Genomic DNA, 22,977 nt, shown 5'->3' on the forward strand with positions numbered 1-22,977 from the left:
GAAAAGCGGGTTCTGGACCATCTTGTTGCTCCACAGACCATCTAGGGGCTCATTTCTTCTTTAAGGACCATCCCAAAGAGCTCCAAATTATACCCACTACAACATTTCCTTGGGGCCCATCTTTTTGTTGGCCTGAGGTGAGCACAGCACGAGACAAAGGAGCCCTTCTGACTCAGACACATCCACTCCTCCCCAGCTGCACTCTGGCACATCCCTGCCCCTCTGAGAGGCACGTGGGGCAGAGCTGTTTGCATGCATTCAGTGGTCGGGTTGATTTTAAAATCTGATTCTTAGATGTATGGCAGAGAGGGGCCCTGTAACACAGAGTTGGCAAAAAGGAAGGCTGAGCTGTATCTCTGCCACTGCTCCTTCTGGTGTCCTAGTGCAAGCCACAGCCTCATTGACTCTTGATGAGCTGAGTGTCCACATGATTAATTCCATTCCAGCAGGAAAGCATTTCAATAAACTCACACTGGTATCTCAGAGACTGGGAATGGAATGACTCAACTTCATTCATGAGGCAAGTGACTGGGAATGGAATTAATTGTCTTCAAGTCATGAGCCAAGATGGTTGGACTTGGTGATCTTTTCCAACTTTAATGATTCTATAATCTGCTACTGAAACTGGGCTCTTGGTAACCAGAACTGAGTCCTGAGCTCTGAAAAGCCTAAAGCTCTGTCCTCTCTCTTTCTGGAATATTCTCAGCTAGAGGGGCCAGGTTGAGCTTCTGCAAAAACCCCATTCAAGACTAAGCTTACTATGCATAGGCTAAGCACTAGACACACCTCTGGCTTATACAGAAGACTGTTATCCTTTGGTCAGTCAGTGGAGACACTGAATACCAATGGAAACACCAGGGCAAGAAACAAAAGGAGGGTTAAAACTGAAATCCTTGCTTCAAGTAAAGCACATCTCAAGTATTCTTAGAGGTTTTCAGATCAATCTAGTTCTCAAATAGCATTTAGAAAGTTTTAATGTGAGTTTTATACCAGGGGCAAATTGCATGCCTAAATCATCTGGCAGGACCACAGTAGCAAGTGAAACACAACAGATTCCTGAAAGCTTGTAATAAAATAATGGGGCACTTACCGTCACACAAAAGAAATGTAATCAAGCCAATGATGAGGGCTAAGCCTACTATCACTGACACAACAATGACTGCAATCTTCCATGGCTCTATGCGCCTTATTGCTCTGTCCATCTGGATCACTGCCTGTATTGAAGAAAACAACATGGAGAAATTCAACTCTAGTATAAAGACAATAGTTCATCCAGAGTCTAATCCTATTTGGCACAGCTTAGCTCAGCTGAAAACCCCCATGGAATGAGGTAAGTTGGGAAGGACCTATGGACTTTGAGGGTGGGGTATGACTGTTCAAGCTAAGCCCCATGAAAATAGGTTGCCCCAGGCCTTGTCAAGTTTTTAGTACCTCCAAGGAGAAAGATAACTCAGTCTCTCCAGATTTCTGGTCCAGTCGCTGCTCACCCTCATGGCAAAAGCTTTTCCTTTATATTTAGTCAGAATTTCCTGTGTTCTAACTTGCCTCTGTTGTCTCACATAAACCCCAAGAAAAAGTTGTGCAGGTATTGCTAGTAGAGACAATTTCACTTCAAGCAATATTACACAGATTTCAGGTACAGCCGGCTGTCCACACAGGCATTTAAACTGCACATAAATGTTATAATTCATGACTGATGAAATAACCTCTGCCCCAAGGAGACTCTAGGCATCCAGAGATGCCATATAATATATAGCTTTGGTCATATTTAATTGGTATGAGTAGTAACATTTACTGAGTACCTACAGGGTTTGGGGCTTACTGCTCCAAAGCCACACATACATTGAAAGCGACCACATCCTGTCTCCTGCCAGACAATCTATAGAGAAAGTGTGTGTAAATGTGATATGGCAACAAGATTCAGTAGTAACTCTCTGAAAGCCGAGAACAGACCTGTAAAATGGTTGAGAACTTGACTCACAGATGGACAAAGGCACAGAAGACTTTCTCCCCCACTTATGTCCTCCAGTGCAGCATTAAGCAACAGAACATTAGGAAAACTGCATTTTTGCACATGCCCTCAGTAGCTTTATTGTAGGATGATGCAAAACCTTAAGCACAATTATTAAAGATCCCCAGTAATTCCACAGCACACCATGTGATAATTGTCATGCCACATACTGAGTCTCCACAACATGGTCTGCATTAGTACAAGATGTCACAAAAACTCCTGAGATAATCTCTCAGATATCCTGGAGCGACAAATGGCAGCAGCCAGCCCTCAGGAGGAGGACTGGCTGGCTACTCACCATGCTACTCACCATGCCCCCTAATCCATGCTTGTGTTGCAGTGACCCAGACATACTAAACACTGTTTTCCCCTTTTTAGGCCTATGGCACAGCCATCTCTGAGCAAAATTCTAAGAAGATGCAGGCAGAAAGAGGAAGAAAGGCAGGCAGAGAGAATAAGTGTTTGCAGGTTTTCTGACTACAAGGTGGAAAAGAAGAAATCACAGTGAAAGCAGAGCAGGTTACCAGTAGAGGCTCCATCTCAGGAAATGAGCTGAGTGGGCAGATGAGCAGTAAAGGTAAGGATCTGGTGCACAAATCCAAGACAGCAAAAGGCAGTGAAGTGGTGAGAGAGGAGGTTTTCTTCCCTCTGCTGTGATGGGAAGAAAACCAAGGAAAGCCACAAGCAATAAATGGCAAGAAAAACAAACAGAGAAGAAAAAAAAAAAAAAAAAAAAAAAAAAAAAAAAAAAAAAAAAAAAAACAAACAATCAGATATCCCTACAGAGGAAGGCAATGAGAGATCTGCAGACAGCAAGGGTGCATTCAGCAAGAGACAGGGAAGTTGGAACCTAAAGTTTAATCTCCTCATATAAAATCTCGATTTTGGCTAATGAGAGTTCTAGGCAAATGGGCAAATTTTTTACCTATTCAAACAGGTGACATACTGTAAAGAAAATGTTAAAATGGAGAAGCTTCAGCCAGCATCACAACTGCAGGTAGTCACAAGCAGCAGCTTAGTGTTACCAAAATCTACAGGACAGGCAACCAAGATCAAGTCTTCTGCTTCAGAGTCACACGCTATGGAGAAACCCAGTACCTTTCCTTCTGTTGTTCCTACTTTACTGGGGCAAGTTCTGCTTTTGCAATACACAGCCCAGGTTTTCCCCCACCAGACTGGCTCAGTTTCCTGATGTCAGGGCTGTAGGGCAGTTGATAGGAGTCTGAAAACCCGGGCTGGCCAAGAGTACTTCTTTGCAAACTGCAAGTTGCAATAAGCACATAAATAACACCCACTAGAGCTCAACTGACTCCACTGAGGCCTTGGCTTGTCACCATCTAGACCTTCACTGTATACACTATCCATCAGCTCTGAGGGTTTAGCAGCAAAAGAGATTCAGATAAAAACCTAAAACCAGTGGCACTGTTCTGCCTCAGTTTCTTCAATACGCTGCAGCCTCTCATGGAACACTCCCATACCCATCTCACAGCCTTTCCCAGTCCCAGGGGATTACAACATACCCCATGGGCAGTCAGTTATTACCCTTGAGGGCAAGCCTCTTGGCATATCGGAACAGCCCACTATAGCAACATACCTCTGCCCCTCCTTAGTAGCCATATCTCATGCTTGAAAGAGGCAGCTTTTGCATCTCACTTTGCTCTCCCCACTGGAAATCTTTTGCTTCCAGCCTGAGCCGCTCCCATCCATCTCAATCGGACTGGTTCCCTGTCCTGCAGTTGTCCCCACTCCAATGGGCTTCCATCTGAATGGCAATTGGAGAACCATCCCTCCACTGCTCTCAGCACAGAGAACACACAGCAGAGCCCTGGCAGTGTATGGCTGACTCTGAGGCAACTGTACTCTTGGATCACAACTGCTGTATTTTGTGAACCGTATCCAGATAGTTTTCCTCAAAACATGGCCTTATGCCAAAGCTACAAAACCTAAGTTTAAAAAAACGGAGCATCTCCTTGCCTGTGAGACCCATGATCTCACGGGCAACTGTGTCCTTCCAGCCATCTGTCTCTATTTCCCTTCTGTGCAAATACCAGCTACAGCCACAAACACTGGCAGTACATACCCCCTTTTCCTCCAACATTTTGGAACTGCTCATTCTCCACAGGTCACACAGACTTGCAAAGGGAAACAGAAACCTTAGGGAGTGCTGTAATGCTGAGGGAAATGGAAACATGGGAGATAAGGAATAAAACCCTATGCCACTTCTGATACTGATTTCACTTAACATTTTTTTAAGAAAAATTTTAAACCATTCATATAATAGAAGCATAGAATGGTTTGGGTTGGAACGGACTCTTAAAAATCATCTAGTTCCAACACCCTTGCCCTAGGCAGGGACACCTTGCACTTGACAAGGTTGCTCAGAGCCCCACCCAGCGTGGCCATAAACACTTCCAGCCAGGGATGGGGCATCCACAACTTTTCTGGGCAACCTGCTCAAGTGCCTCATCAACCTTCACAATGAAGAATTTCTTCATAGTATCTCCCAGGAGCCTCCTCTTCTCCAGGTTGAACAGCCACAATTCTCTCAGTCTGTCTTCACAGGAGAGCTGTTCCAGCCCTCTGATTATCTTCACAACCCTTCTCTGGCCTTGCTCCAAAAGATCCATGTCCTTCTTATGTTGGGCTTATCTAGAGCTGGATGAGTACTCCATTACTCTGTAAAAGCACAGTAGAATCACTTCCCTCAAACTGCTGGCCACAGCTCTTTTGATGAAGCCCAGGTCAGAGTTGGCGTTCTGGGCTGTGAATGCACATTGCCAGATAATGTTGAGCTTCTCATCCACCAACATCCCCGAGGTGCGAACCAACATCCACATTAAGGAAATTAATTTGTATATAGGATATACAAATTAAAGTGGAAGTATCTCTTCAAAACCAAAACAGTTTTGTCCCTTCAGCAGGATGTTTTTGACTTCCATCTTGCTAAGTGCAACAGAATAAGGAAAAAAAAACCTTTTGCAATGGAAGCACAGAGACTCGCCAATTCCCACAGTATATAGTTACCAGTATCCTTCAACTGTAATGTCTGTGTGCAGGACCCAGCTCAGCAGCCCCCATGTTGTATTTTTGTTTTCTAGGTATGCCTAGCTCTGCTGAGACAGAGGCTAGGATAGTTACTGAAAGACCGTTCAGGTTATATCCACTCAATATGTTCATCATGCATACACATTATACTTCCAAGCAGCTCTTCATCCCTAGCCTTTTTTGCTATGGTGCCACAGAGGGCAGGGCTGTTGTGCTCTACCAGAAGAACCACCTTGATGGGGATTCCTGTGCTTGGGACATCCGGCTCCATAGTTATATAATTTAGTGGCAGGTGGATCTCCCTGCTTAGGAATTAGACATGGTCTTCTCCGCACTCTAGTAACCAAGCAAATTCTGCTCCACCCAGCAACACTCAGTGGCCAGAGAAACACTGATCCTCTGCAGTGCTGATGAAAGTCTCCCACCATGGATGCATTCTTTCTTTCTTCCTGTGGCAAAAAGACACTGCTTAATAGATAGGTGTTCTCCTCAGAAGACCCCGAATACCACAGCTGTTTGTGTGATGACTTTTAGAGTCTGGTGTTTTGTACAGTCTCACATTTCTTGTTTCCTTATATCACAGGCTTTGATTGTTTTTACTGCGCAAACTCCAGTAAGCTGCAAATTAACTCTTAGTGGGGCCGACAGGGGAATTCAGGTAACACCAATGCATTCACCCTCTAGCATGAATGAGATAACTCAAATTCCACAGGAGCAAACCCTAACAAGAGATCAGACCCAGACTCCACAGGGAGACCTGAAAGGCCAAGTCCTCTCTGCTCTTAAAACCACCTCTTCATGGTCTATATCTGGCAGCTTTCAGTCAACAGTGAATTAATGAGAAGTTTCAAACCCAAGATCCTTTAGTTCAGTACAGACCTGCTTATCTTGGCAATACTATCAGCGAACATTAAACCTCCTCCAGCAATCTGTGTTCTCATTTAAAATATGCGTCATTCCCAAGGGGCCCAAGATAATCCATGGAGACAGCAGCACCTCTCCAGTTCATATCACAGCTAACTTGGGTTGGGAAGAGCAAACTGTTAAATCTCCTAGTTTACAACCTTGGCTGTGAGACAAAGACTCTGATCACTAAAAACTTATTCTGAAAATAAAAATCCAAATGAATTATTCTGAAAGTATATATGTTTTCATGTAATTAAGTATTTTAAATGCACTAAAGTTGTGTTTAGAAAGAGATACATTAAATCAAACCTTGATACAAGACACTTTAATAAGTGAAATACAGCAAGAAATAAAGCTACATTAATGGTTATTGGCATATTATGAAGAAGTGTTATACTGAAATTTTACAGAGCTAAAATTGGTCTTCCTTGTGAAACCAATGAGAAAGCACATAGGGTTTCAGGTTGAATTTCTGATCAGTCCCAAATAAATTCTTTACCTTTGAATTTGAAACATTTGCCCAAAAGCAAAAGACAAGCACAATACACAGGTGACAAGCCAGTTTTCCTCTCTCATCCTGTACCAAACTCCCTGAAAGGTTACTATATTCATTCCCAATGCAAGTGATGCAAGTTCAGCTCCCACCTCTGCTTGACAGGATTTGATTCACTTTATTGAGATTATCCATCTCTTCTGGTTGAGTTACTGTGTGTTATCAAAAGCCTCAGCAAGAGCAATACCAGCAAACTGATCAGAAAGTATCTGTTCAGACAAGAAAAGAAAGTGTAACTTTATCATGCGGCCCTAATCACTGAACTGCTGGATAAGCAGGGCACAGCTACCCTTTGCAGATCTGCCCTTGATATTTTTTGACTTCTTAAGCTACGACTTCATAGCATCCCAAACTAGATTTACTTTTAGATGAATCCACACCATGTTTTCTTGTACCAGCTCTTTACTGAAAGTGTTTTGCCATGTTCCGCACAGAAAAAAACACGCAACATCTTCTACGTGATCTGCTGCTGTCTTCCTATAGTGCACTTTTTATTACATTTTTATTATTATACCCCTGCCAACTGATAATCCAGTATTCTCAGAAGAGCTAGTGGCAGAGCTTGGGTGACACATCTGATGAGGAGGGTCTCTCCACATCTATAGGCATGACCAGTTTTCCCAGTTGATGGATTCAGGCACATGCCTACAATACTCTTCCTAGAAATATGACCTTTCACAGGACAACTGAACAGACTAATCTGCTGGCCTGGTGAGTGTGATTTGAAAATCCAGACTAGGTCCCTGGAGCTATCTGCCTTGGCAGGGTGGTTGGGAATGGCAGCAAATGAGATACATCTGGTTTAGTCCAGGAGGCCTATAGAAAAAGCACAGGGCTACAAAGCAAGACTTCCTAAATTCACTCCAACCTTTACCAAAAACAACTACACCAGCCTAGCACTTCTCCTGTGCTCTTGTGGCATACTCAGGACAGGCACTTCTAAAAGAATGGGACAACAACCTTAGCTACTTTGAGAACTGAAGCAGAAGAAGCTAGTGCCTACCTAAGTACTGCCAGACCCTTGTTTGGATGAGGTCAGTTACATACCAGCCTCAATTACTCAACATTTGATATCTCCTAAAGCATTTTGATACAATGAAAGACTTCCAAACATTGAAGGGATCTGCTGAGGGAAATGAAGTGTGCGTTTTTCTATGCGTCATACTGAATCAGCTTGATCTCCCCACACCCTTGAACAGCCCACAAAAACAGTAGGTGCTGCATGCCACCCCTCTGCAGTCAGATAAAGCATCAGTAATGTATTTGCCACTTACTAATTGAGCTCCTCCCCTTAACCATCCAATTTTACCAAGGTCTTGCTGCTTCCCCAGAGCACACTTCAGCTGGGTAAAGACAACTGCTCCGAACACGGAGTGGTTCTTGTCATTTGCTTCAAGATTCAAGGGCAGCATTCCGTCTTCGGGATGGCTTAACTCAGAGCTTCCCAGCAACTATATCTGTAATGCCAAAATGCTGCTCATACAGGCTTCCCTGGTTATCCAATCAGCTCTGCAATCAGCACAAAAGGTTTGCTGTTCCTTAGTCTCTCATCCATTTTGCGCATGACTGTTTGGAAGTTTTGAGCTCTTTAATGGTTGGGATAGAGGTAGCCTCCCATACCACTACAACAGTCTGTGGAATGTAACTCTAATGCCAATGACTGAGATATCTTTATCACTTATTTGTCTTTCTACAGTTGACTGCCACAGCCAATGTCTTGAGAAAGATTCTCATGTTCTTGAAACAAGTTTTAGTAAAAGTAGGAGGACTACTCACTACACAAAGACGTACAATCTGCATGAACACTGAGAGGCCATCTCAGTGTAAAGAAAATGTTAAGTACATGGCCACTGACTGCAATCAGTTTATGATAGATTTCTGTAACTTTTACGTCATCTTTACCTCCCAGATTTCCCCTTCCAGCTGTCTTGGTCATAGACAAGTATCTTGTTCTGTTAGTTTGGCAGTCACAGATTATAGCAGTAGATCTCTGTTTTCCAGCCCTCAAAAATAACTCTGCCTGCCTCCTTTTGTCCTTTGATTTTTTGAAATCTACTCCAAAAGCAAGACACCATAGAAGCAGTTATATTCTCTGTGGATTTTCAGTTTGATTTTCATTCCAGCACAGGGCGGGCAAAATGGTCAGGTGCCAGATTTGGTGTGTTTCCAAGCTGATTCTGCACAGATTAACACTTCACTGGCTGCATATGAAGTCCATGAAAATAATCAAAAGCACCAGAAGCCATATTTACAAGCTGTACTCTGCTCTGTACTCTGGTTCAGCAATTGTGCCTGCAACACATTCTAATCGTGCTAGCACAAATGGTAGGTCAGTCAGAGCAGCATGAGACGACTCTCCACCTGCTCTCAAATCTCCTTGATTTCCCATACTGTGCTGTAGATGAGCTGGAGAATTCTCAGAAAACAAAAGCATTTTGAGTGAGGAGAAAGGCTGAAATATCAGATGGATTACTGATGCATGGAAGGCAGATCAAATCAGAAACAAGCTCAGAACTAGTGCCATTCTCCCCACAGCTTTGGTCAAAGCTCAAACTGCCCTATAAATCTACACACAATGTAGCCATGCTGTCCAAAATACCAAGAAGCAAGCCAGAAGCTTGTGGCACTCACCTCTGAGTACCACTGAGAGAGCAAGAAGCTTTTCTCTCTGGGAGATCCACCGTCCCGAACACCACAACACACTGTGCAGCATCTCAGCATAGACTTGAGGCTTTATCTCCTGAATTAAGAAAGAAAGGAGTCATAGGCAAGTCAGAACAAACAAGTCCAGCAAGTCTCAGTGACAGAGGCTTACCCAGTAGCATGATTCCTCCCCTAAAACAATAACAATACACTTCTTTCATCACACCTTTCATCCAGGAATCCCGAAGCCTTTTCAGAGCATTAGCTACACCCTGCAACACCCCAAATCAGAAGAGCCATGAAAATTTTGCAAGGACGCAGAGTTTATTTCCTTCTTTGGTATAATTAAGAACAAATCAGAAATTGTGGGAAGGACCAATGCAGAACATTTGCATGTTCAAGAGACAATGTTCAGTCCTAGGCCAGGTATGGAGCTGACAAACTGATGCAGAATCAATGGTATGTGCCTCTTAAATCCCCTGAACTTCCTTGAAATCGGTCATTTGGCCAGAAAAGAATATGTCCTCATAACAACAGCTAAATTAGATTTTTTCAGTTTTTTCTTTGACTCCTTAGATGATAATTTTAATTTTGGTTACCTAGCTACACACAATTTCTGTCCTGGAAAAATTCTTCTTTGTCATAAACAATTATCATATAAATATTTTCAATTTGTCTAAATAAGAAGTTCTACTTGTGCTAGTGACAGCAAGTTAGCTGGCAAACAATCAACACAAGTTCAAGCTCTAACTTAGAGAAGCATTTCTGAGCCCTCAATTTTAAGTTTTCTCAGTACCACTAAACTTACTAGAAGGTATAGAAGATCACATAGCCTGATACACAGATTTGTTTCAGAAGGACAATAAGGAAGACAGACCTCACAAAAAGAAACAAGTGGCACACGTTTCGGTGCTTTACTGCAATAAACTTTCTAACCTCTAGGGACTCCTTTCCTCCACCTTAATGACCTCTGTTTGACCCCTCTACAGCTCAGGGATCACCAGCTTAGTAACACGCTGATGCAAATACATCTTACAAGGTTGGAGCTCTTCCTTCCACCTTACATCAAGTCCACAGGTAAAGACTGCCTTTTGGAGAATGCCAGCTTCTTTCAAATGAAGCATAAGCTAAAGATAAGCCTCAGCATCTCTTAATTTGGATTCAATGTCTCAGCATAATTTGTTACAAAAGATGACGAATACAGTTGTTAATGACACATTGAATGTAATAGCTTCTCAATTCTTTAACTGGAAGCTGCATTGCCATCCCATATAGGAACACCTGAGTCAGTCCAGATGTGCAAGAGAAATGCAGTCAGAAGCCTAGCTAGAGGGTGACAATTTCCAGGGTAAAGTATCAAGTGTCACATGATTACCTGACCTGCATGTAGGTGATGCAAAGACATTCATTCCAGGCAGCCCATGATGTTCAGACACAGAGCTCTGCCTTGTGACTTGATTGTGCCATAGGTGGAAGGATGTACAGCACAGAGCCCTCATGGCAATCTTTGCACAGCCTCACCTGCAGGCAAAAAACCTACTGCTGCTTAAAGAAAGACGTTAAACTGAGGATGCTTTTTTAGGGCATTGAAAAGCTTCTGCCGACCCAATTTCATGGCAACTGCTAAATAATGTGATAATCTGGTCAGTGGTCCCCTCTCTGTAAAAGGCGTCTAAGTTTCTTCTTTTACTGGCAATAACTCCCTGCAGCAAAAAGCTCATACGAGAAGAAGAGACAGGCAATAGTCACAGGTAGTTCCATTGCTAGGTAGCAAACAGGTTTGGCTCCTGATTCCGGAGACAATCTTCTTATGTGCCCTTTGGTGCTACACTGCAACACTTTTTTAAGAAAGGCTTGGAAAAGTTAGGAAATGCTGGGAAGGAGGCAGAGGTTGTAGCCCATCTGGGTAACATGTAAAAGAAAGAAGAAAGATTCTGGAGGTTGAACATCAAATGCTAAAGATCAAGACCCCCACCAGAATCCAGGTAGTGAGGAGACAAAGTTTCAATGATTGGCTATACCAATGAAGTAAGGAAGTGAGGCTCAGGTTCACCAGGGACTGGAGAGCTTCTAAAGTAGCTTAAACTCAGAAAAGGATGAACAAATTTCTGCTTAAAGTGAGAGGGAAACTGGATCTGCACTTCATATCAGGAAGACTATACAGAAGCTTCAAACTGACAAGTAGAAAGCAGACTGGTGCACAGAGGAAACAATGTATCCTGTGGTAGACACTGCAACCTCAAGTAAAAAATGTGATAGAAGTTACACAAAAGTAACAGAGTAAAAAAAAAAAAATTTAAAAGCTCCTGATATGAGTAGGATACAGTGACAGAAAGACAAAACAACCATTTCCATGTTCCAGAGTTCTATAATTCATTGATGGCAGACCCAGAATGCTTACCCTAAAAAAGGACTTGGACACTGCATGTATAAAGGAAACATGGTGGCAGGAATGCAATGGAATGTAGAAATCCCAGGAACTATCATTCCATTTTAATTACTATGAAGTAAAATGTGAAACATTTTACATTGATCACACAGATAACACTGGATTTCTAGATGCTGTAAATTATTTTTTAAGGAACAGGTAGCTAGGAAATCCACAAAATTGGAAGCAACTCTTAATTCAGTCCTGACCAGTATAAACAATCGGTTTATCATCTTTCTGTCTGAACTATATCAGCATCAGATTCAGCATTTCTACAGACACTAAAAAGCAGATCAACTACTGACATGCTGAAATTCAAAGGTAGAAATCATGTAAAATTATAAAAAAACCCTTAAAGAGCAACCTTAAAATGCATGTTCTCTGGAGACAGAGAGACTATTTCAAGATATCATGTTAGTCTCAGAGCAAATGCATCCTGCCTGGCAAACGAAAACAAAACAAAACAAAACAAAAAAAAGCCTTGAGGAAGACTAAAGCTAAACATAATGGTATCTAAAAAGCAACAAACCTATTTGCAACAACTAAAGAAAATAAATCAATGATAATGCTTTTTCTGAAGCCAGTTATCTCATAGGAATCTCTGCTATATTAATAAATCGTCTGGAAAAAAAAAGTACTGAGATGATAATCATATAATAACTGTCTAGTTATCACAGTACAGAGAAACACTACAGCATGCTGCAGAAACATAATATTGAGATACTATGTAATAAAACAACAGATGCACTTTGGAATTAAAAAGTATAAAGTGCCACACTTTAAAAAAAGGCCAGTCCTAACCCTACTCCCTAGGTCAGAAGTTATTATTCCTTTCAGAAAAAGACTGAGGCAGAGTGTCCTATGAGAATATCAACTCAGGAGCAGTAAAAAAAACAAAACAAAACAAAACAAAACAAAACAAAACAAAACTAACCAAAAAAAAAAAAAAAAACAAACCCAAAAAAACCCCCAAAAAAACCCCAAGAAGCTAGAAACTACTTGTAAAGAGAACAGAAAAGTAAAAGGAAAAAAAGTTCTATCCCAGTGTTAATTCACATTATGCCTGCATCCTGAATATTGCATTAAATTCTGGTCCATTTGCCCATCTCAAAGCTTATACAGAGGAATACTAAAAGGTCCTGGAAGAAGCAGTACAGCTCATCAAAGGAACAAAGCAGCTTCTATGCATGGGATGCCCAAATAAACAGGATTGTGCAACCTGACAAAGGTATAGAAAGGGATAGGGGTCTAGAGAGTATCACGTGGAGTAGTGAGAGTGAACAGGAAACCACTGTTCAGTGTTTCACCTCATACAATGACTAGGGGACTTCAAACAAGAATGGCCAATTTAAAAGAAGCACCAGAAAGTACTGATATATAATAAAGAGCTCAAGTATGTGACTCTTTGCTGAAAGGTATGTAAAATGTCAAATATTTTGTACATTCAAATGAGATAACCAGTTTTCTGGAAGAAAATGCCACATAGAGCTCCTTAACATGATGATTCTGCTTTGTGATCAAAGAATTTCCTGACTCTGATCACTGGAAGTTTAAAAAACACTCTCAGGAAGAACCATGATCTGACTGCTCTATTTCATATTCTCTAGGTGCCCTCCACTGATTACTCCAAAAGGATCTAATTCATTTAGCTGCCAGGCATTCCTTCATAACAATAACAAAGTACTATTAATCCTTTAACAGAACAAGTGATATCTTGGAATCGATGTTTTCCCCATCTGTTTTCTGAGCAAAATGTGGTCTGACCCACCTACCTGGACCAGCAGCCACAGGAAGGACATATTGGTGTCTTTTCTTTTAGACAACTGAGGAACCATGGCACACTTCTCATCAGAATAGTTCAATTGGAAGGGTCCTGCAAGGATCATTTAGCCTGACTGCCAAGAAGCTACAGGCTTTATGTTCTCAGCACCTGACAGTGCATTAGGCTCCAGGTACAGACAGGCTTGTGCTCTGCAGCAACAGGCATTCCTGGCTACAGATTGCCCTCTCTGAATGGTCTGCACCTGATGACACATCAGACTCCAGAAAGGGGCTGTGGTCCCCCAGTTTAGCTGGACAGAGTTTCTGATCTGAGGGAGCTTAAAGCAAAGCACCTCATGTCTTTCACAGGACCAAAATTTGCCACTCCTTTTAAAAATTAATTTCGGACACACACTGTAATTTTCTTAGATACTCCCAAAGTTTGGCAGGTGAGCTATGGTATACAACAGGCACTTACCTGAAGTCAAGGCAGAAAGTTACTTTTTCTTTCACATGGGAACACTGAGATGACATTAATACATCAGTGATTGATGAGCCAAGCACGTTTTTCATCTTTTCCCCTCCAAAGCTGTCCAGTGACCAAGACACCTGCCAGGGAAATAAATCCCCCTTATTCATAAGAATTCTAAATTAACATAAGAATAAAAAACTCCTGAAAAAACATCTGCATTTACAGAGGCTTCTGCCTGACTAATTCCTTTTCCTTCAAGAAAAAGACAATGCACAACTCTTGAGGCACACACCTCACCACACCTTTGTAGCCACAAGTTTAGAGAGTTCAGTCCTCAGCACAGGACACTGGAACTGTGTCACAGTTGTGGTCTACAGTCACATTTGCGAAAGAAAGAAAGGCTGCCTATGGGATGGGAAAATTGGAATGGAAAAGGTAAGACCTGTATAATTAATGACAAAAAAAATTTGCAACACAGCTCTCTTGCTGCCCGTTACAAATGCAAGTTCAAATTCCATAGCTTTTGCTTTTCCTCGTGGTTGCACAGTATCATATTAGCAATATTTAAAATGTTAAACAAAATTATATTTTAAAGTAATCATTTTAAAGTATTCAGGAAAGGCGTATTCAATCTCCTGTATGAGGAAAAAAAAAAGAGTATACACCCAACACACTTTACAACTTGGCCCGTCCCTTAGTTTGAGTGTACTTTCACAAAAGGGAATATCTTTTATCAGACCCACACAAACAATAATTACTAAACCTTTCCTTTCTTATTTTATTGAGGGAATATCTTTCATTATGAAACTTCAGGAAACAAGAGAAGATTTCAACACGTAAGGACCTTCATCAACATTTTGCTTTTTCACTTGGTCACACCACTGCAGGCTGTCATCGGGTCGTGATTGATTACCACTGCCAGAGGACTTGCTGCCAAGTTTATTTTATTAATAGTCTGCTTAATTCAAGTCAAAATATGCTTGGAACTTGAAGCCTTCAACCCAGCTTGGAAATGTGCTCTAGTCTGAATCTTGGTCTGCCTGATATGTCCAAACCAGATCATCTTGCTGATGTCAAGTCCCTCTGAACATGAGAATCTAAGTAGCCTTCAAGCACAGTAACTGCAGGAACTGAAGCTGGAAGAATTTTAACACAAAGCTAGATTTAAAAAAATTGAAAAAAGAAAAAAAGTGACATTTGAGCAGGAATACCCTGTGGTAGCAAGGCATATATGTCACTTAGCCCTGGTTTGGTTGTTACAGAGAAGGAAGGAAATCCATGGAGGGGTAGACATGTGACTGGTTCCAGAGCAGGTTCACAGCTTTATTTTAAGCTGCAAAGTTTCCTACAGGGCTTGCACAGAGCTTGAAGTTTTCCCATAAAGAGTTCCCCATCCTGTCTCATCCACAAATGCTCTGATACATTTAGTGTCACCTAAATAATCCCACATCCTATGACTTCATTCTCTATCCTTGCAAAAGGATACAGTAAGCAAGCCATAAGCAAACAAAGGTAAGTGCTGTTTCAGCCTTTGAAAAGGCATTTGATAACTTCCTCCTTTTAGAACACTGCTTTGACTTGTCCCTAACAAAACACTAACAGGATAGGTTGCTTTGCTACAAACTGTATCAGCACAAGCTACAGAATAGCCAGGATTCTGCTCAGCAGCAACCAGTGCGAACAGCTTGTGTACAAGCTGGATATTACTTACAGCCGAGCTTATAGCACAACCAAACTTGAATCTTCAGCTGTCCTTTTCTACTGCTGTAGTATGAACTTAATTGAACTCATGTATTGCAAACAGACAGAGAGAGGTCCAAAGCCAGTGGATACTGAAGTAATTTTTGGTTTGTGAACCTTCACTTTTTTTTCCATTTTGTTTTATTTCCTTTGTGCCCCTAAGAACAAACCGTACAGTTTCACCTAAGGCTCTGAATCAAGCAACATTTAACCAATCTCTCACTTAGGATAATCCTAAAAAAACCCTCTCCTCCTTATTAAATTACTGCATAGAAATTTTTCTGTTTGGAGCTTCCTGCCACCTTGTCAGTCTCTTCCCTAATTGAGAAATGAACATTATCCAGAACTGCCCTGACTTGCAGAATGCTGAAGAGTTGTCTTAAACACTAATCCATTAACAAGATCCTGCTCTACTAATGTGTCACAAGAATTGCTTCAGCAACCTTTGTGACTCCTCCCCATCATGTTTGCCAGGACAGCTCTCATTTTCTTCTGCAAATGCTCTTGAGATGTGGATAAGCCCACAGTCCATAGTATTTAACTTCTCCTTGGGCAGTCCTTGAAACACAGAGAAGCAAGAACAATTAGCTGCTGCTGTAATGAATTGCCTGGGTAGGACTTAGTGCAAGAATAGAAACTGATAGGCTGGTGCAGGTCTACGGAGACTCGAATTATCTTCAGTGTGTTACCCAGTACAGAGCTGTGCTAAGACTCACTAGCTGAAGATTTCTTCCCATTACTTCAGGGATGATTATTCACGTGCAGGCAGTAACACATGCTTGGAGCCTAAGTTGCAAGTCTAGTTAACGGCAAAATAAAAAAGGGGAGAAGAAAACGGTGATTAACAAAAATATATCTCCTTAGAATTTGTTTTTGGATTTACATACATCTCTAAGAGATGAAAGACGACTCCAAAGAGCAAAGTAATTTGGTATTTGTGTGTTCTGTTTAACATAATTGTTTTACAAAGCTAGTACTAAGAAGAAGAGATATTTAATTAACTTATTCCTATTGTGAACAATGAAATTAATAACCTCTTCATGAAAGGACAAAAATATTTCTAGGTTGTCATTAGTCTGTATGAAGAAGGAGACACAAGGAAATGGAAATAGATATGATCTTGAGCACAGCTCTAGTTCCTAAATCAGGAAAGGGAAAGTAGTGGTGAGATTCTCATCAGTAAGACAAGAATCAAAAATACTGGAAATTAAACCTTGAAGCACTTCCCTGTGTAGGCTGAGGCTGCTACAAATGACAAAGAACTAAACTCAGCTAAACAGAGGGGGAAAACAATTCAGAAATTTACATTATTCTCATCCACCCAGAAAGAAGCAGGGAAAATTAAAGGCTATAGCAACAAATAAAGAAATACCAATGTTAGAACTCCTGGACAGGAAAAAGGAACAGCTCTTCAATAACAACTCAGTGGATCCTGCAGTCTCACGGATTCAGAAACCTCCCTACCACACTGAAGGCCATGTTACAGTCCCACTACAGAGATACCAGACTCAGGGAATATGGAGCAGACACCATACAAGTAACCACCAACATAAGAGGGGCACAACCTGTTGCATTTCATTGCAACAGTCCATGCTGTGCAGAGGTGCACTAGAGATGCACCATCAAGAACAGCATTGCCCTGGCTGTATACAACTGCCTGTGCCTGCAGCTCCAGTACTCAGAGAAGGTTTATTCTGGCAGACTGATCCAAATTCCCTCTTGCTCTCTTGCAAAGACTAGCAGCAATCACAGATGACTTCCCTAGTAAGTCTGGAGCTTTATCACCTGCTAGAAACAAAAGGTACAGACTATGCTTTGAGTACCCTGTAACACTCAGTACCAAAGAAAGAGCACACAGTGGTGGGAGAATATTTCTACAACCAGCAACCTTCCACTGCAAACACCAATAGTCTTTGCTTCAAGATTTTTACTAGCTGGAACACAGCATTATTTAGGATTTCTTTTTTTCCCATTCTTTTAGATATAAGAGGGTGGCCTCCACCCTGGTACCAGTAGTGCACAGACTTACACTAAAGCAGGAAACATACATCTGGAATGCTTAGCTGTAACAGGGCTGCAATAAAAACATAGCAACATCTTTGTGCTGAGCACGTAATGATCTCACATGATCACACATGTGATCTCCCTGCAGCCAGGCAGAGTTCTCAGGATGTTTTATTCTTCCTGCCTGCTGAAACTGGGTGGGCCAAGCCTTGGTTTGGGATGCTAAAAAAAGGGAGTGCTGATGCAAGGAGCTGGACTCACAAAGCATTTGGGTGGGGACATGGAATCAAACAGTGCTGGTGACAGCTGTGTTTTTCAGGCTGTGTCTGCACACTACAAATAAACTGTACCTCCCTTACTTGGGGAGAAATGAGGCTCTTGGACCTAAGTGGGAGAAGCCTCCATCTCATCTAATCATTTCTGCTATGATGACAGGCAGCATCTGTTCAGGGAATCAGGGCAGCATGCTCCAGCACACAGCAACTACAAGGGGAGAAGTTTGTACAGTGATAAGCCAGCTCTTGTTCTGTTCCTGTACAGGAACAAGTCAACAACATGGAGGAGAGCATCTCACTGGTACTCCTGAATGGTAGCTCATCCTTAAGTAATCAGCTCCATCCTGACTAAACCTTTTTTCCCCACATTCTCTGGACTTGAGTGAAAGAAGCAGAGGAAAAGAACCGTTTGGAAATGGATACATGATGCTTAAAGAAAACTGACTGTATGGTTTCTAATCATGTAAACTATCTTTCACCACACAGCTGACATCTTGAAGCCACAGGACAGGAAAAAACCACTCCATATATGAGCTGCCTTTGCTCATCCAGCTATTTTCATTGTTGAGCCACAGAGAGAAGGTCTCTGACCTTTGCCAGACTAACTATGGCACTGCTCAGGTAAGGAAAACATGCATGAAGGGTGACTTTTCACCCTTCATCTGATCACTGCCTTTCTAAAAGGGTGGCTTCCCTGTAGGATGGTACACTGAACAAGGCAATTATGCTGTGAGGTGAGCTCAGGCCAGCACATGGCCTCCCAGTCAGCTGACCAATTGCAATATCTGTGAAGCCCTCTCCATTTTTACACTCAGTCTCATGGTGAACATAAAGGATTTGTCAGGGCCAGTGCATAATATTCATTAAAAATTGGTCTTGCACCCAGTATGAACAAGTGTTGCAAGACACAGATCTAGCCCAGAGCTTTCATGACTATACAACTTAGTTGCTAATATTAGTTAAGTTGCTAATAAATAACAGGAAATCTTTTTCCTTCCACAATGTAAAGACAGCCAATTTTGTTACAACTTGAAGCCATGCAAATGCCCTCTATGCTTGATCCAAAGCTCATTCAGCACAGCTGTTAGCACTAGCAGAATGCAAAAGTCTGTAAGTTTGCAAAATTTTTAATTTGAGAAGGCAGTCTTGCACACACTGACATAGTCCACAAAACAAATGCTTTTGCAATGATGGTGACTCCACAAGAGCTTGGCAGTTAACTTTGCACAGACTAGTGCTCATCCATTGTAAACAGTATTTTAGTTCAAATACTCCTGAAATTTCCCAGGCCAAACCCTTGTAAAGTGCTTGGCAACTTTAAATCATGCTGGAGATGATGAGCATGTATTCAAGATGTTCAGCCATCCATGACATTCCCACAAGTCAGCAAAACCTGGGCTGTCAAGAAAGAGGACTTCAAAAAGTCAAAACAAAGGACAAACAAAAAAAAATACAACATTTCAAAGTTGTTACGCTGTACAAAGATATCTATAACTGAAGTTGGTTTTACCACCAGGAAGACCAGAATGAGTGCTAATACATTTGAAAAGGAGAACAAATTTCCAACACATCCAGCTGCAGATGGAGGGAGAAGCTCTCTTACTATAAGCTGTGCTTCAAACACTGACACACTTGTAGGCAAAGCAGCTGACATTCACAAGCATCAGTTCCCCATCCCCTTAGCCTAGCAGTCAGGTGCTGCTGGACTGGCTCTCCTTCCTCTTTCTTCAAGACCCAAGGGGCTAACAGCTGGCAGTTCTATGCCTGTGCTGACATCTCTGTCACACACAGGATCCAACAGTTGTTCAGGAAAGGTGAGGGTCTGACCAAGTCCTATGTGCCAGACCCAGGAGCACATTTCATATACTGCAAGGTGTCTCAGATAGTGTTAGAAACCAATTTGATGACAACTGATTCAAACCCTAGGGGGACACAGACTGCTCTTACCACTGTTCTTTCCAGGGCCAGAAATCTCCATCGCACTGGCAATATAACTCACTTCAAGTATTCTCCCTGCAAGTTCAGCGCTGATGGAGGCAAGACAATTCTCAGACATGACCAGGTCAGAAAGTGCTATTTATACCATAAATTGTCCAGGATTCTTACACTGAGAATAACCTGTGGGAGACATTGCTGAAGCCATTTGGACCTAATTTTGCACCAAGACCAAAAGTTTGTACCTAGTAGGCAACAATAAGTAAACCTTTCTAATTATCCAAGAAAACAGCTCCAAGGATTTTTGAAAGAAACAGCAAGCTCTACATCTTTGAGAGTCCAATGTTTGAAGACACAAGCTTGCCTTCCAAAGCCACATATTTAACCCACTATGCTGGCAGTTAGGATCACAAGGCACAAGTTTTGTTAGGTGGTCCTGCAAGAAGCTGAGGCTGAGGAGAAATGCCTGCTACCAGCCAAGTCACATTGACTAGTGACCATTTACCTGCTGAATGGCATTCACTAGTCAGCTGCCAACTGCAGGGTGACTCGAATTTACTTCCATCTGATTTACAACATGTTAAGCCAATATAATGTTGCTTTGTGCTGTGATGGGAAAGAAACAACCATGCAGTCAACATGACTCAGCTGAGTTGTACCAAGCTGAACAAAAACAATCCAGAGGTCACCCCTTTTTCCTGGCACCCCTATCCATCCTTCCTGGAGCACCAGGGTGCAGCACCTTCACAGCATTATTTGTGGTTAAGTATTATCTCCTTCCCCTATCCTGACAGAAAATACATCAGAAAAAAATATTAGAAGACAGCATAAGAAACCTGTTAACCATGAATCCCTTTTCCCCCTCTGCCTCCCCTTCATGCCCTGTATCATTGTGGTCATCCTCACAAATAGCCCCAGGACCAGTTTACTTAATTTGTACGTAACTTCTCCTAATTGATGTTGGAAATAGGTGGAGCTGCTGCTGTAACAGCAAGAAGCAGTCTGTCACTAGCCACAAGATGCAAGATAAAAACCTAACAAGCAAAATTCTCCCACACACTCTACCCAGGCAAGACAAAAATCTAAATATAATCAGTTTGAAGAAATCTAAGCTCGTGCTATTCTGCTCCAAGTGTAATGTTTGCCAATAACATGGAAAACATAATTGTGTGAGGAGTGAAGACTCATTTGTATCATTTATGCTACTAGGTGTTCATTAGACATTCCTAACTGTTAAGTAAAGCAGCTTGCTGTGTTCTAACCATTATTCATTACTGGAATAGCATATGATGAACTGCTCTGTATTTCAGATGAAGGTCTCCATCTTTCCATCTTGAAAAGAAGTCTTCCTTGACCTTCCCCCTACCTCTGCTTCTGCACTTCAACTGCACTATTTTCCTCTGTAGACGGCAGGTTTTAAAATGACAGCTTGATTATGAGCTACATTCAGTTGCACTTCTGGGATGGAGAGGACTAGCTCCTACTGCCTGAACATCTAAGCAGGGGTTAAGAAAAAGTCTGCTGAAATTGCAATGGTGTATCAAATATGAAAGACGCTTCACAAGGACCTAGATTCTGACCACCTAAAACTTGAACCAACTCCTATATGGAAAGGAAAACCAGAATCAGTTTGCTGCTTGCAATGGCATATTACTGAGACATGATACACATTATACCTATATATATTTAATAAAAAAGGGTGGTTATTTCTCTTCAGTTCTTCATTCTCTTTCAAGAAAGAGAAGCCAAACAATGAAAATCCACCATGAACAAGTAGACACTTGGCTCCAGATGGGAAAACACCAGTGCTTATTGTTACATCATATAGCCCTGAAGAGAGCTGAATTGCTCTCTGACTGGAAGTAGCTCTGGCTGCCAGTCTCTTTCCAGGGCTCCTGTGTACTAGTACTGAACACCTGGAACAGGGAGATGATCTGTTTGGAGTGTAGAGTTTTATACTACAGACAGCTAGGCAATTCAGATACATCTTATCAACAAACTAAGGCTTTTAAAGCTGTTGGTGTTTAGACATATCTAATTGCTTCACTAATGTGCCCCAGTATCACTGTCTGTCTACATAGCACTGCCATACTGAGTTTAGCTGGTCAGACTTCTTCCAGAATGCAGTTCATCCAATTTAATGCTACCTGCAGGATGTCTGCCACACATCCGGTCCTCAGAGCGACAGCAGTGTAGGCGTGTTGGACCTATTCTTAGCGACTCCCATCAGGTCTTGACAACTAAATGGATTATATTTCTTATAGAAATATGAAGGCTGTTTCAGGTTACCATACTGGAAGCCTGGGCCATGTTTATCTTCTTGTGACAAAAAAGGCTTTAGAAACACAGAGCAGGAGAAGGGAGTCTATTAAGATGCCCTTCAAAAAGCTGGTGATATCTCCAAAGGCAGATGGCAAAATAGCAAACTCTGGTTCTAAAATGCCAACACAACAAAGAATCACTGAAAGTTTCAATGAACAGTTTGGTCAAGACAAACTGTCTGATAAATCCTCCTTTGGCATGTTGGGTAGAAAGTCCTTAGGACCAACAGACTACCGGACTGTTAAAGGAGTACCGACAGAAGATGCATTCAAAACAAAAAGTTAAGGAAATTTTTCACACCAGCCTGGTGAGGTCTGTACTCTGGAGTCCTTCTTTAGAAGCAGTTCATCTTCTGTGTTCAGTGGAACAGAATTTATTAATTCTTTTATTAGCATTTGCTAAGGTCAGGTAATTTCAACCAAACATTCAAAAATAACTCCTACAGAGTGGAGTTGTGAGGAAGGGGAGAACAGAAGCTCTCCATCCTGAAGACGTGTGACAGCAGTTACAACATTAAAACTTGAGCTGATTCTCAAGATGCTACCTCCCCCCACAAAAGGTAGCTAGCAAATCAGAGACCATCAGCACATGACAATAAACACAAGAGCAGAAGCTGGGTAGGTATCAAAATTTCTGGTAAGTATCAAGAGGGAATGAATTGACAAATCCAAGGCCTGAAAAGCTCAGCAGTTTCCCTAGCAAGGTGAGAAGCAACCAAACATGCCTCCAAAACAGCAGGGGACCATGGAGTATGATGTTTTTAATCACTCTATTTTCTGATATCTCTGCCAACCTTTCTAAGCACCTATAGCCAGAACAAGCATCAGCCTTTCTCAAACAAACAAACAAACAAACAAACAAACAAACAAAAACCAAAAAAAA

The 22,977-nt window shown here is 41.7% G+C and overlaps 1 protein-coding gene across 1 annotated transcript in view; it reads right to left on the reverse strand.

Moving 5' to 3' along the window:
• LOC136290657 (transmembrane protease serine 11E-like) overlaps nucleotides 1-22,977 on the reverse strand; it is a 39,351-nt gene that overhangs the window by 9,807 nt on the left and 6,567 nt on the right. The window contains exons 2-4 of the mRNA XM_066184999.1: nucleotides 13,826-13,956; nucleotides 9,147-9,255; nucleotides 1,091-1,214 (exon numbers count right to left, since the gene is read on the reverse strand). Of these exons, the coding sequence (XP_066041096.1) occupies nucleotides 1,091-1,214; nucleotides 9,147-9,236 (214 nt within the window). The 5' untranslated portion in view covers nucleotides 9,237-9,255; nucleotides 13,826-13,956. The remainder of the gene's footprint in view (nucleotides 1-1,090; nucleotides 1,215-9,146; nucleotides 9,256-13,825; nucleotides 13,957-22,977) is intronic.

The sequence above is a fragment of the Chamaea fasciata genome, unplaced genomic scaffold (genome assembly GCF_029207755.1).
Source record: "Chamaea fasciata isolate MVZ Bird 193981 ecotype frontalis unplaced genomic scaffold, bChaFas1.0.hap1 SCAF_6, whole genome shotgun sequence".
NCBI lineage: Eukaryota > Metazoa > Chordata > Aves > Passeriformes > Sylviidae > Chamaea > Chamaea fasciata.